We start from the raw sequence: 15,057 nt of genomic DNA, 5'->3' as shown, positions 1-15,057 counted from the left end.
GCTACCTTCTGAAACCTTCAATGAATTCTTAATCCTGTGTTTATGAAAGTAAAATTTGCTGCTATGGATACAGTGACGTCAAAATTTCAGCATTACCATTTTACTGAAGTGCTAAGGAGAGACGGTAGGACAAAATTCTTATTTCAACAAAAACATCTTTAAAAGCATAAAATATTTAAATATGAATGTGAAAAGAATTCTATTGAACATTTATCTTTTAAAAATAAATGTAATAGTGCTGGCAGGGTCCAGATTGACAGCACTGAAGAGTTATCTCCTCTGTAATAAAAAATTTCTTACTTATACAGCACTTTTCATCTGATGGTCTCAAAGTGCTTTACAAATATTAATTAAGCCTCATGAAAACCCCCTGATATACTTCAAGGTGACCTTCAAAAAGAATTGAAAAAAAAAAAAGAAAAAATGAGGTACCGTGCCCTTTTTTGGTTTTTATTATGTCTGGAAGGTTTTTTCCAAATATGCTGTTTTTCTACTTCTTTTATAAAAGAAATATGAGGAATGTAAATTTTTCATCTTCCCGGTAAGAGTTGGGGGTCTTCTTGGAGGATGCTGGAACTGTAGACGGAGCATTCTCAGCCTTTAATTGAAGGGGTAGTGGTTGTCAATCTTTTCTCCGTTTGAGTTAAATATGAGTTATAAGAGAGTTTTAAACAATCTCACTAAAAATACATTCCCTAATTAGTTACTCAAGTTTCACTTTCTTGGTTCCTCTGATGTGATAATCCTAGTAGTACTCCTCTTATCCATAGTGTTATAGGAAAAACAACATCGAAAACATCTGAATAATGTAAAAATAAACACCCCCCACACACATAAGAACATAAGAATGGCCGTTCCAGGTCAGACCAAAGGTCCATCTAGCCCAGTATCCCGTCTACCGACAGTGGCCAATGCCAGGTGCCCCAGAGGGAGTGGACCTAACAGGCAATGATCAAGTGATCTCTCTCCTGCCATCCACCTCCATCCTCTGACAAACAGAGGCTAGGGACACCATTCCTTACCCATCCTGGCTAATAGCCATTAATGGACTTAACCACCATGAATTTATCCAGTTCTCTTTTAAACGCTGTTATAGTCCTAGCCTTCACAACCTCTTCAAGTTCCACAAGTTGACTGTGCGCTGCGTGAAGAAGAACTTCCTTGTATTTGTTTTAAACCTGCTGCCTATTAATTTCATTTTGTGATCCCTAGTTCTTGTATTATGGGAATAAGTAAATAACTTTTCCTTATCCACTTTCTCCACATCACTCATGATTTTATATACCTCTATCATATCCCCCTTTAGTCTCCTCTTTTCCAAGCTGAAGAGTCCTAGCCTCTTTAATCTCTCCTCATATGGGACCCATTCCAAACCCCTAATTATTTTAGTTGCCCTTTTCTGAATCCTTTCTAGTGCCAGTATATCTTTTTTGAGATGAGGAGACCACATCTGTACACAGTATTCGAGATGTGGGCGTACCATCGATTTATATAAGGGCAATAATATATTCTCAGTCTTATTCTCTATCCCCTTTTTAATGATCTCTAACATCCTGTTTGCTTTTTTGACCGCCTCTGCACACTGCGTGGACATCTTCAGAGAACTATCCACGATGACTTCAAGATCTTTTTCCTGACTTGTTGTAGCTAAATTAGCCCCCATCATATTGTATGTATAGTTGGGGTTATTTTTTCCAATGAGCATTATTTTACATTTATCCACATTAAATTTCATTTGCCATTTTGTTGCCCAATCACTTAGTTTTGTGAGATCTTTTTGAAGTTCATCAGTCACACACAGAAGGTAGAATGGAACCCAGGATTTCTGACTCCCAGTCTCAAACTCTAATCACCAGGTACAACTCAGCTAATTCCCCCACACTTCCCCCTGATCCTTTCTGTTAGCTGTATTGCTTGTTGCCTGAATTATTGTAGTTAACAATGGTTTTGAGGCAAAATGGTCGTATAACTTGAGCAATGGCTAGGGACCAGAAACTCCCAAATTCTAATCTTGGATCTCACAGTGACTTATTATGTGGTCTTGGTCAAGCAACTTCATTTTTCTGTGTCTATTTCCCCGTTTGTAAAGTTGGGATAACAACACTTCCTTCCTCAGAGTATCATATGTTTTTATGATACTTTAGTTAATGTTTGTCCAAATTTTCAAACAATAATAATACTTAGCATGTATACATATTTTCAATGTTATTTTGTTAAACATTTTAGAATAGTGTATGAAAGATACAATACCTTTGTACTATACTTTTGTAGCTTTTAAATTTGCCTCTTTACAGATTCTCTCTTCAGAATTATATGAAGATATCTAAATACTTTCTAACAAATCAGTTTCACCGTCAGCAGTATGTAAGAGTTTTTCTTCCTTTAACAAAGGCAGAGGAGTCTGAAATTGTAATTTAAAAGCAGTGAAATTGTGAAAGTAGTCCAGTGCAGTGGTTTTAGGTAGTTGTTTCTCAGTGAAGCTCATCAATAGAAGCACCAATAGAAGCACCTGTGACCAACTGCAAAAGCAGTTAAATGTGTGCTGGTAGGGTAAAGTTTAGCATATAATACATGCTTTATGAAAAAATCCATAGTTTATATTTGAATATTAGGAGGCTACAAGGCCTGCAATATCTCAAGGGAAAACAGTCTTTTTGGCCTAGTCACATTTTTTAATCAACATGAGGTTTTTGAAAAGGAGAAACCTCAGCAAAATACAGACTCACTTATTTAGGACTGAATAGCTTACATTTTAAATCTTTTTACTACAAAAAGTTCCTATAAGAACATTAATTCCTGAAAAAGACATTATTTCGTTTAAGAAACATAAGGAAGAAGGAAAGTTATTTAATATTTCACTTATTTAATAAAACATAAAAGGTGACATTTTCCAAAATGTAACTAAAAACTACACAAATCAATAGGGGCCAGATCTTGGTCCCATTAAAATCAATGGCAAAATTCCCACTGGCTTAAGTAGGAACACAATTTGACCTTTAAAACTGTGAAATTCAGTATTTGATTAAGTTACTACAGAAAGAAAATTCAAGGGAGCAGAGATACAACCCAGTTGAAAAGGCTTCCTCCAGCTATCATACATCCATTAGCAGGATCAAACATTTTCTCCAAATTTTTTATTGACTGCAAAGTAACATCAAATGGGACCTGGTAAAGATAAAAACAATATTTCTTAAGTAAACAGCTCTTTAATATCACAGTAGGAATAAACTGAGACCTCTTAAATTGTCAAAAAACAGGTTTCCCAACCACAATGGAAGAATAAATTGCAAATATGCACATAAATAAGTTTGAGCCCAAAATGACTTCTTCTTACATAAACCCCCATGGAAACGGGTTAAGGGGGAGGAAACCTCAGCAAGATCCCTTCACAGAGTTTCTCTTTTATCGTTCTGTGCCCCTCAAACCTGGGGACTTTGATATATCCACTGGATGCTAGGGCACCAGGACCATCTGCCCCATTCATGTTTTTGTTCTGCTCTTGAACCCTGATTCCTTCCGCCCACCACCCAGTAGTGTGGCTCCAATGGAGCCATGGTGCCAGGGAATCCCACTAGCTACAATTATTATCAATCACCCCCTCCTCCCACACACACACACAATGAGAGAGCTCTAAAGCAGTGGTGGGCAACCAGAGGGCCGTAGGTTACCCATCACTGCTCTAAATGGAAAGAAAGAGTGCCCCAGGTTATATTACCGTTCCAATTTAATCTCAGTAGATCTTGTAAGAAGGTGATGCCAGTCCCCCTAGCCCTGCCACCAATTAATGTGAGACCACCTGGTCTTTATGAACTAGATCAGTTTAAAAGTTATTGTTTAACTGCATTCAGCCAAAAAGTATTTTATTTAGAAATCACTTTTGAAATGTAAAATGGACTTTCCCTAGCATTATTTTTTAAAATTTCACTGGGGCACCTGACTGTACTGAGTATATTATTTTTAAACAGATGATTCATCTTCTATTCTCAAAACCTAAACACTAATACTGTATACTCTAAAATGAATGAAAATGGCCTTTTGTTCTAATTAACCAGTTAATTCAATGATGAAGCAAAAGTACAGGCAGATACTTCAACAAAAGAAAAAAAAGACAGGAAAATACAATGGCCTGCTAAGTGTGACAGGACAAGAAAGATAATTTTAAAAGACTTTACGCAAAATTTTAAACTGATTTCATTCAATTAGCTCAGGAAAAGACAAAAAGGAGGCGAAAAGAAACAACAACTGTAAAAGGTTTCTTTAATGGACTAGGTTCTCCCTGGCCCTGCTGTGAGGCGAGGGTGCACAAGAAGCCTCTTCTGCTTACATACCCCATACAAAGGCAAGAACAACTGCAGTCCCTGTGCTCAAAGTAAGGCAAGAAGTGTTTTAGCAACACATCCTGGCTTCAGGGGACAGGTAGGGGTGGGGCTCGGTGATCACCAAAAGGGGAGTGTGCTACATCATCCTAAAGGATGTTGTGCGTGAACTCCCCCTGCAGGCTGGAAAACATGGGTGAGGGATTATACCTCCTGATGCACAATCTCTCACTGAGCTTCCCCCGACTCCAACAAAGGGTCGTCTGTTATGTGCACAGTCTAACCAAAGATGTTTTATAAAATTTACGGAAAGTGTTGGAAATATTGCTCTGAAATATACTTTAAAGAGGAAGGTGCTGAGCATTCTTAACTTCCCTTGGCTTCAGTGAGATTTGAAGATATTCAGCCCTTTGCAGGATCAGGCCCTAAATCCTTCCTTAACCAAATCTCCCATGGAAGTTTTACGTGAGAGGATTTGGCCTGAAGCCTCTATTCAACATGTTGGTGTGAAAAGTCAATTGTTTTGCCTGTGGAAACATATGAGTTTGTTTTTGGCATAAAACTACATCAAATTAAAAAGTTAATGCCATTGTTTGGCTATGAGGGAACTTGGCTGGACCTGCTTCGTACCTACAGCCAGATTCTCCACAATGAGAAGAAGTTCAGAAGAATTTTAAAACAGGCCCCACTGATACAGCCCACCAGGACTGTAAGGACGCTGGAATGGCATCTCTTCCTATTCACCTGGCCCAGCTTCTACTTCCAGGGAAGATGTTTGGGCGGGATTGTTGGAAGTCTGATTTCTGCAGAAATAATTGCACTTAGATATGGGCCATGAACTGAGTAATGTGGCAGGATAGGATCCTTTGGGAGGAGGAAGATTTATTTCTCAAAGGGGATATTTGGGTTGGTGGGAAGGGGGAAGGTGATACGTACAAAAGGGTTTTGAGGAGCTCTTCATTTGTGCTGGTGAATGTTGATCAGCCAAAATGGAACTGCAAGATACCATGGACCTTTTCCCCATTATTGGTTGGGCCAGGATCCATAAGAGTCAGTCCTTTGGACAATCTCACTCCTATAGGCAGGACTGCTCTATGAGTACCAGGGAGTACTGTATTTAGTAATGAGGAGGAGGAGATAATTTGATTGGGAAGGGGTGAGAGATCCACGGTTTAATTATTTATAAAGGGTGGATGAGGGGGATGCCTTGTGTATTCATCATTATGCTGTGGGCAGCTGTAGGGTAAAGGTATTTGGGGATTAGTGGAGATGTCACTGGTTAGGATGGACTTTGAAGCTTACCCTAGGGATTCTTACTTGAACACCCAGCTGCAGCCACTGCAGCACTTTCATGGCCATCTTAAGGTAGTTGAGAAAGTTGAGTAATAGTGCCTCATACTGGAAAGTTTTGATGCTGATTGAAGAGAAGGTTACTTAGCCTGTGCAGTAACTGTGGGTTCTCCACTTGTAGGTGCGGCAGCACACCCTGCTCCTGGGATCGGAGATCTTCATCAGCAGTGCCCATCGGACTGCACATGTGCACATCCCACTCTTGCACTGTGAGCGGGACCTATATATAGCGCTGTGCAGTCTGACCACTGCCAGTTCCTTCTCTGCCACAGAACTTGTGTTTTCGGCTCCAAAGCAGAGGGCAGGAGGAGTAGGTACTGGAGCACCCATAGGGACACATATCTCAAAGAACCTCAGTTACTGCACAGGGTGAGTAATCTTCTCTTCTTCTTAGAGTGATGTCACTACAGGTGCTCCACTTATAGATGACAAGAAAGCAGTGCCCCTAATTGGAAGGCTGGGGTTTCAGAGCGACATTTACTGCTGATGATAAGACAGCATGTCCTAGGAGAGTGTCCGCTGTGGCATCATGCATAATAGCATAGTGGCGGGCGAAAGTGTCTGTTGATGCCCATGTAGCAGCTTTGCAAATGTCAGCAATGGGGACATTATTGAGAAAAGCTATCGAGGTGGATAGTGGACATGTGGAATGTGCTCTAATTGCAGTAGGGGCTGTCTACTGTGGAGTCTGTGAGAGAGGTCCCCGAAGAGGGACGAGGGTGGGGAGGTGGCAGGGCAGGATAGGAAGGGGATGGAGTATCCTTCCTTGACTATCTTTAGAACCCCACTTGTCCAACATGATTAGTCTCCATGGTAGGAAAAACAGAGATAGTCGGTCGCCAAACTGGTGGGATGTTAAAGAAGGTGGAAATGACTGGAAGAGGGGGAGACTTCTCAGGGACTCGACCACACCTTCAAAATTGTTGCTTCGGTGGGTGTGCGTGAGAGGTAGCCCACCGAGGAGTGCTGTCTACGTTTGGAGGGAGGTCTTTGTTTTCAGTGCTGGATGTCACAAAAGTGCCGTTGAGGAGTATACTGCAGTAATCAGGATCATGGGGGGGAAATGATACTTCCCCAGGCGTTTTTTTGGCACTGGTATGTAGATGCTGAAAGACTGGAGAGTAGTTTGGGAGTCTTTAAGGGAGTGCAGGGAATCATCTGTGTGCACTGAATACTTTTTGGCTCTCAAAGGTAAGTCTTCCACAGAGGTTTGTATCTCCTTAAGAAAGCCTGAGAGGTGAAGCCATGAAGAATGCCTCATGACCACACCAGTTGCGACGGAGTGGGCAGCAGTATCTGCAGCCTAATGCCGCTTGTAGGTTTGTATGTGCTAGGAAGCATCTCTTAGATATTAAAGTCTGAAATTGCTCTTTCTTAGCGTCCGGAAGGTCACAACAGAGTTCCTCCAACTTGGAATAATTTAAGTACAGTAGAATCTCAGAGTTACGAATACCAGAGTTATGAACTGACCAGTCAACCACCCACCTCATTTGGAACACAATCAGGCAGCAGCAGAGACCAAAAAAAAAAAGGGGGGGAAATACAGTACAGTACTGTGTTAAACGTAAACGACTAAAAAAACAAAGGGAAAGCAGCATTTTTCTTCTGCATAGTAAAGTTTCAAAGATGTATTAAGTCAATGTTCAGTTGTAAACTTTTGAAAGAACAACTATAATGTTTTGTTCAGAGTTACGAACATGTCAGAATTATGAACGACCACTCCTGGGGTGTTCATAACTCTGAGGTGCTACTGTCACTGTATTTAGCCATCAGAGCTCGTAGTACAAAATTCAAAATTGGAGCATGGCTGATGAATATGTCTCGCATCCAAATAAGTCTAAGCATTTCCAATCTCTGTCTGGATGGCTAGGCTGGGATTGGTATTGACGGTCTTTCTCTTGCACCACACTGACTACCAGAGAATTAGGGGTGGGTTGCAAGAATAGAAATTCTTGGAGGTAGCTAGTTTTTACCTATATAATGTAAATGAAAAACAATGCTTTTGGTGCCATTTCCGGACTGCAGTTAAACATCAAGCTCCCAGAACTCTGACCCCTCTATATGACCGTGACGTGCAGAGGCATCGCTGGGAATCCCCAGATTAGTGGGTCCTCAATGGCCATTGGGTGAAATCTGTCTGTATATCGGGAATGGTGAGCATAAGAGATTTGCTTGGTATACATATTCTGTGTGTGTTGCTAATAAACAGGTGTTTAGAGCACAGCTGTTTAAGGCTCTTTCACTGGGAAAAGGTTCTGCAGACCCGTAGAGCCCTGAGCCCCGTGAGTAGGAGTGGGTACTTAAATTGACCAGGTTTCTTCCTGAGCCCTGTGGGTAAGGATAGGTACCTTACACCCTGAGCCCTTGGAAGGAAAGGGTGGGGGTGCCTAAATTGATTGAGTCATGCCTTGAGCCCTGGGTAGAGTATAGGCGGGGTGCCCTAAATTGAGCAGGTAACAATTGTGTACATGAATGCTCTTTTGATTGTACAAATCTCTATTAAAACCAGGAACGTAGGAAAGAAAGAAAGACACTAATTGATATCATCTCTATTTTAGTTTGAGCAAAGAATTTTAGCCTTGAAGAAAAAGAGGGTTTTTTTAAAATCAGAATATCATACCTCAATTAATGGAGAGGACAGATCTGGAACAACACACAGCAAAGCTTTTACTTCAGACAAACATTGTTTAAGCATTTCCTAATGATAACAAAATAGGAAAAAAATCAATGCTGTATTTTACGTTTTCTGCTCAGAACTATTAGATAGGATTTTTAAAAATTCTTTTTCAATGCCTCACAATTATGGGGTTATTTGTTGTTTTGACAGAATTCCAAGTGTGGGAATGTTTATGTTCCATTTTTTAATACTGCAGAGAAGTGATGCTCAGACATCCTTAAATTTATAAAGTACCAGACTTATAGTATCCACAATAAATTCATGCTGGTCTTTTCTAGAGCAACTCAAGAGCCCAATCCTGCAGTCCTTACTCAGGCAAAACACCAATTGACTTCAGGAATGAGTAGGGCCATCCCAAGGGGAGTGCGGGACCCGGGACAACACCCCCCCACTTCCCTCACCACCCCCATTCCACCCCTTCCCCCAAGTCCCCACCAGCTTCCTCTTTCCGGCTTCCACCCCCTCCCCCAAGCGACACCAGGAGCCGGCAAGGCGGAGAGGAACAGGGCAGGCTGGGGCCAGATTGCTCGTTGCTGCTGGCGCCAGGCCCTCTGCTAACCCCCCAGGCCACCCAGGACCCCGCGTCCCAAAGCACGGGGCCCCACAAAGCGCAGGGCCCAGGGCGGTTTCCCCTGTCCATCCTATGGACGGGACAGCTCTAGGAATGAGCCCCCAATAAGTGTACTTCTGCCACACATTTATTGAAGACAGAGTTAAGCAGATAGGCAAAAAGATATTTGTGTACATGTAACATACAAAAGAAATACCACAACCAATTAGCAGTCCAGACTGTGGTTTTCAGATCGCTGACTTATTTACTAATGAAAGTTTGAACAAAAACCTTCAGCTAATCAGAAACAGTCACTAAAGACAGCTCTGTCTACCTTCTAAAAACACTGTATTCTGTGATTGGCTGAAACATCATTTGTTCTCCAAGCCAGTCAGAATACAGCTTTTCAATAACGGCACAGTGAGCAATTGTCACTGCTTCACAGCACCCATCAAGCAAAATGACAGCATCTACATCATTAATCATTTCATATAATAGATATAAAGAGAACACTGTCACATGATAAATGTCTCCCACTTTGAAAATAAACGCCTACTTTTCCTCGGCATTTATCAAGCAGCAGTTATGCTGCAGCAATATTCTATTCCATTGACATTATCTCAAAGAGACCACATGGAAATTCTGAAATTGCCTCTTTTGTATTTATTTATTTATTTATTTCTGTCACAGAGACATATTCAGCCTTGCTAATAAAAAGAGAGAGCATGGTGGTATAGAGAAGATGAAAAGAAATTCCTTGCCAGTTTTAACCCTACTCAGAGTTATTGGAAGGTTCTCTTTTTAGAATCCAATCACTGCCCATTCTGGACTGAAGATGTATAAGTTATTTTGTCAAAAGAGCTTTTGTATTGATCTTCATATTAGTATAATACCATGGCCAACATTTTCAAATACGGATCACTAAAAAAGTTAGGTGCTTACAGTCATATTTAGACATCTGAGAATGTGGCCTTTATTTTCAGGGAAGTTGAGCATATTTTATGTTTTTAAAGTGCCAGGCACACCTGACAAGAAAGGAAAAAAGTTACAAAGTTAAAGATTAGGTGAAGTGGGTGACAATGTTTCAACTTTCATTGTAGTAGTTGAGGGAGGTTTCAGTGTTTGTCTTTTCTTCCAACTTTCCCATTTCCTCAAAAATAAACATCTAAGACATCAGACTATCAAACGATTTTAGAATTCTGAGCATAATTTATCCTCACTTACTTCTATTTTTTCATCAAGTTGCACCTTTGCGAGATTAATTTTGGACTTTGTTGAAGGCTCTCGTTTCTGTCTTTCACTTTGTTCTTGTAAAGGAAAACTTGTAGATGACTGCACCAAAATTTCGATTTGCTGTTTCACATTAGACAATTTCTCATGTAAGGAAATAATTCTAAAAAAGAATAATATTGTATCGGTTACAAAATGCAGCTATACATTTGGCAATGCTTTGATGGTACTTTTATTTCCATACATAAACAAATTGACATGAGTTGTTTCTCACACAGTTTTACTGTGATGCCTTCTTTCATTTCAAGCCTGATCCTGCAGTTTTGCACAAACCAAACTTTCACTGAAGACAAAAGAAATATGAGATGTGAAGGAATGCAGTATTAGGCACTTTGTGATTTAAAAGAACCACAGTAGAAATGGTAAGAGGAAACATACTTCAAAAATAATATTTCTCCTTTGTGCCATTGTCATTCTGTTGCCTTTGTTGCTATGTTGTGTGTTTTGTATGCCAAAACACACCAGTTAAGTTTAGCAATTTGATGATCTGGGTTGGATTTGAAATAATACATAAAATATTGCTATAGTTTGTATAACAAAATTAGGAAGTTCCTGAATGTTGACGGGCAGGGATACCTTTTACCTACGAAACTATTTCCTTCACAATGCTCTCCAGTGCTTCCTCTAGTCCAATTCTGCATTGCTCAAACAATACTGCTTCTATTACTTTCCTTGGGAGTCTATCCACACTCTGATATATCTCAAAGTTTACTGATATTCAGCTTAAAATTTATTTTACCTAATTTTCTCTCATTACTCCTACCTATTCCCTCTTGTAGCACCCTACACAACTGATCTATGTCCTTAGTATTTATAGCCTTCAAACACTAAGCTATATTTCTGAGCAGTCATAATTTGATCAAGACACAAATTATGCATACAGTAGATATTACACACATAATATAGCACGTAATAATATAACAAGGTCTGTGATTAATTACCTAGTCAGTGGAATCCACAAGTGACCAGAAAACACATTGGCTGAATTGAAAGTCTTGATGCTGACAATCTTGACATACTTTGTATTGTAAGCATAAAGCAGCAAAACCTGTAAAGAAATGGGAATATGTAAGGTATAAGCCAGTACTAGTATTTCAGACATAAAGTATTTCAATAACAATATACAAACTAATATCTCTGTTGACTTCAGTGGAACTATTCGTGTGAATAAAGTTAAGCCCCTATGGAAAAAGTGTTTGCAGAATCAGGACCTTAGATTGTCAACTCTTTGGGGGCAGGAGTTGTTTCTTTCTATATATTTATTTGTACAGCATCCAGACTATTGTAGATTTTACCACTAAGTAAATAATTTCTGTGGATCTGAAAGATTATGTCACAGGGCATGACCACCCTGAATGCACCCCCACTTCCTGACCCCATTCAACCACATATTTCAAAACCCACGAAGCCTTCACCTCATGCAGACTGAACAGAGGGCTTCTATTCAATGTGGATTAGGGGACATGATACTATTGAAGCTTCTTCCCTGCCCCGGTGTGTGTCAGTCATTTTATTATATCGAAGTATTATGGTCCATATAGCAAGCACAATCACCCAGTCTATGGAGTAATAACAACAAGATGAGTTAGGTCAGTGGCTCTCAAACTTTTTTACTGGTGACCCCTTAGCAAGCCTCTGAGTGTGACCCCCCCTTATAAATTAAAAAAACTTTTTTATATATTTAACACCATTATAAATGCTGGAGGCAAAGCGGGATTTGGGGTGGAGGTTGACAGCTCGCGACCCCCTATGTAATAACCTTGTGACCCCCTGAGGGGTCCTGACCCTCAGTTTGAGAACCCCTGAATTAGGTCAACCTTAGTACTAATTGAATTAATTTGCTTTTGTAGTTGATAATCTATTTCTTAGCAATAGATGAATATTTTTGTTGCATACACAGGCAATTTCAGGCGTATGGCATCATGCACTGTATGTATATATGATTTATACAAGTTTCAGGTACTGCACTTAAATGCACTTTGTTATTTTTAATAAAAAGCTCCAATCCAACTCTTTCATTTTGTAATTATACCATAGTCTCCATATCTTTTGTTGACTTCTCCAGAGATGGAATGTACCACTGAATGCAAAGTTCCTTGTTTGGAGCAATCGTTGCCTTGTTGTCTAGCTGAATGTCTGTGTCTGTGCAAAAAGAAACTGTGGAGGCTATTCTCACTGTGGACATTTTATGTGGGGCTCCAAGAATTTCTAGAGACATCTGAAAAACAAATGTAAACCAAAATAAAGATTTATAATTTTTTTCCAATATAAAATGAACTTGGCTAGCAGTTAGTTTTAGACCAGTAGTTTTCCACCTGGAGTGTGTGGACCCCTGGAGGTCCCCAGACTATGTTTAAGATTTTCCAAAGGGGTCCGTCCACACCATCATTCGAAATTTTTTAAGGGTCTGCAAATGTAAAAAGATTGAAAACCACTGCTACACTGTCTACAATCTACACTGTCTTTTTAGTCCCATTATAACATCCACTGCTGTATAAATATACTACTTTTATATAGTTATTCAAGTAAATATGCAGCTTTAAAAGAAGTCACGCTCAGTTAAGCTTTTTTAAGAGTTCATACGGTGAGATTTTTTTGTCATGAATGAACTGAAGAGTTTTTAAAAGTGAAATAGGTAATTAAAAACTGTACTTCCAAGCTCCTGATGGTTTGTCCTTCTTGCTAAAAATTATATGACATGCTGATCATGTGGAAATCCAATGCTGAGATACTCAACCCGTTTCCATATATGTTAACAACTACAGTAGTGGCTTCATCGCTCAGCCACAAAAAATGGTCTGATAACGTCAGTGGGTCCTTGGCCATGCAGATTCAAAGGATAAAAACACCCTGAGACAATAAACACCCATGACATACCCACAATGTTTTCTTGGCAAACGAAAGCAGACTTTGTCCCTGGGGGTACCCCACACTATACATGATTCCTCAGTATCTCTTGATGCTCTGGCTGTGTCCATGAACTCGTTACCATCCACAACACAAGGCTCTGAGTTTAAGACACTTTTGAGCCCTCAATGCCTGATTAAACCTTTTTATACACATATACACATGTTAACATAGAGATGCAACAAACTTACAAGAACATTCTAATATGGGCCTGCGAATAGGGATTTAGTTTTTGATATCTTTATGATTTTGCAATATCTAGTCTATGTTGTACAGTTTAATTAAGGATTTATAGAAATTTATTTTTATAGTGTATATTTTTAATGTACCACACAGGACTGTATGGCATATTTTGTTTTTAATTGTACAACATTGTCTGTTGTTGTTTACATCACACTGAACCTTTCAGAAGAACAATGACACAGCTCCGCCTGTCAAACTGGAGAGTTGCTGGACTACAGACATTGGTATTTATCAACTCAACTTTCTCAAAATCCTGTAAGCAACAAACTACTGTCTTACATACTTCCTGTCCTACATACTGTTACAGAGTGATATAAAATGTAAGCATGAAAAATTCAAAAAAGGTACACAATTTTATTAGAGCATTTTTTGAAATTTTAACGTAATTTGTTTGGATTCTTTGTTCAACAGAGGAGAAAAAAGCTTCAATAGATTAAAAAAGTTATACAGACATGCATAAGTGATGAGATCCTGAATATAATAACAATCCTTTCAATAAGTCATCTACCTATTTGTAGTGAAAAAAACGCTGAGGTTTAAGTATCAAATTACAGGAACAATTTTTTAAAATAATGCGTACAACCTACTGAATGATTAAATCTTCTAAAATGTTGTTATAAAAATCAATGAAGCTTTGAGCTGATAACAAAAAAATCAAATAATTTTATGCTTGTTAGCTGTCTACAACAGTGAAACTAACACATGATTATGCTGCTTGCACCCGTCATGAACATAACAGTGATTTCTGGAGCTGATTATTCTAGGACAGTGTAATACTAATTATATCAAAAGGAGAGCAGACTGAGTAAAATAATTTTTGATATATGATGGCTGTTATAAATGTCACATACCATATAGTTATAGTTTATTCAGTGGCATTGCTCTTCATTGCTGGGAACTGGGTAATGATATGCCATCTTACATTACAGAAAGTTCACCAACTCTAAAGAGCTACTTTCATAAAAGCAGTTTAAGTCAGACGGGTAAGAGAACAAATTTTTGCAGGCTTATATGAAAACACTGAATAATGGACAGTAAAATTAACCATAAAGAATAACCTGTTGTTTCAATGTTAAAATGGTAATTGTTATTCCTGTTCAGGTGAGGAGTGGGATGGGAAGAAAATAATGTTTAACTTTAAATTGAACCTTCAGAGACTAAAATCAATATATATATATATATGGCATTGTTATTGTAGACCCTACACTTCCAACTGTTGAAGCTTGCTGTGAATGATATAATGTGAGTATATAGTTTGACAAAGTTCCTTCTCTGCCTTGGTGGGTCCTGCGCTTATAGGTGGATTTGCTTCCCTCAGAGATTCACGGCAGCCCTCAGTTTGGCCACTTTTGCTAGTGGCTCAAACCTGCCATCCACTCAGCTAACCTTATCACTGGCTAGCATGGGGGAAACGGAGAACAATCCCCACAGTCTCTGTGTCCCACCTAGTGGGCTGGGGACAGGCCAGATCCCTTTCAATTTAGACCTTCCCTTCTGGTGTTTCTCAAAGACCAGGTCAACTCCTCCTGTGTCCGATCAGGAGTTGGGGGGATGGAGGGGGAACCTGGGCCCACCCTCTACACCGGGTTCCAGCCCAGGGCCCTGTGGATAGCAGCTGTCTACAATGTTCCCTCTATCAGCTGTGTGACAGCTACAACTCCCTGGGCTACTTCCCCATGGCTTTCCCCCAGCACTTTCTTTATCCTCACTGCAGGATCTTCCTC

The 15,057-nt window shown here is 39.6% G+C and overlaps 1 protein-coding gene across 1 annotated transcript in view; it reads right to left on the bottom strand.

Moving 5' to 3' along the window:
- Positions 1–2,546: 2,546 nt before the first annotated feature.
- Positions 2,547–15,057, bottom strand: part of CFAP54 (cilia and flagella associated protein 54) — a 196,912-nt gene continuing 184,401 nt past the window's right edge. The window contains exons 61-65 of the mRNA XM_034774729.1: positions 12,216–12,401; positions 11,125–11,231; positions 10,118–10,286; positions 8,287–8,364; positions 2,547–3,165 (exon numbers count right to left, since the gene is read on the bottom strand). Coding sequence (XP_034630620.1) covers positions 3,046–3,165; positions 8,287–8,364; positions 10,118–10,286; positions 11,125–11,231; positions 12,216–12,401 — 660 coding nt within the window. The 3' untranslated portion in view covers positions 2,547–3,045. The remainder of the gene's footprint in view (positions 3,166–8,286; positions 8,365–10,117; positions 10,287–11,124; positions 11,232–12,215; positions 12,402–15,057) is intronic.

This window comes from Trachemys scripta, chromosome 1, assembly GCF_013100865.1.
Source record: "Trachemys scripta elegans isolate TJP31775 chromosome 1, CAS_Tse_1.0, whole genome shotgun sequence".
NCBI lineage: Eukaryota > Metazoa > Chordata > Testudines > Emydidae > Trachemys > Trachemys scripta.
Note: the sequence above shows the minus strand (reverse complement) of the source record. Positions and strands in the feature narration are given on the sequence as shown.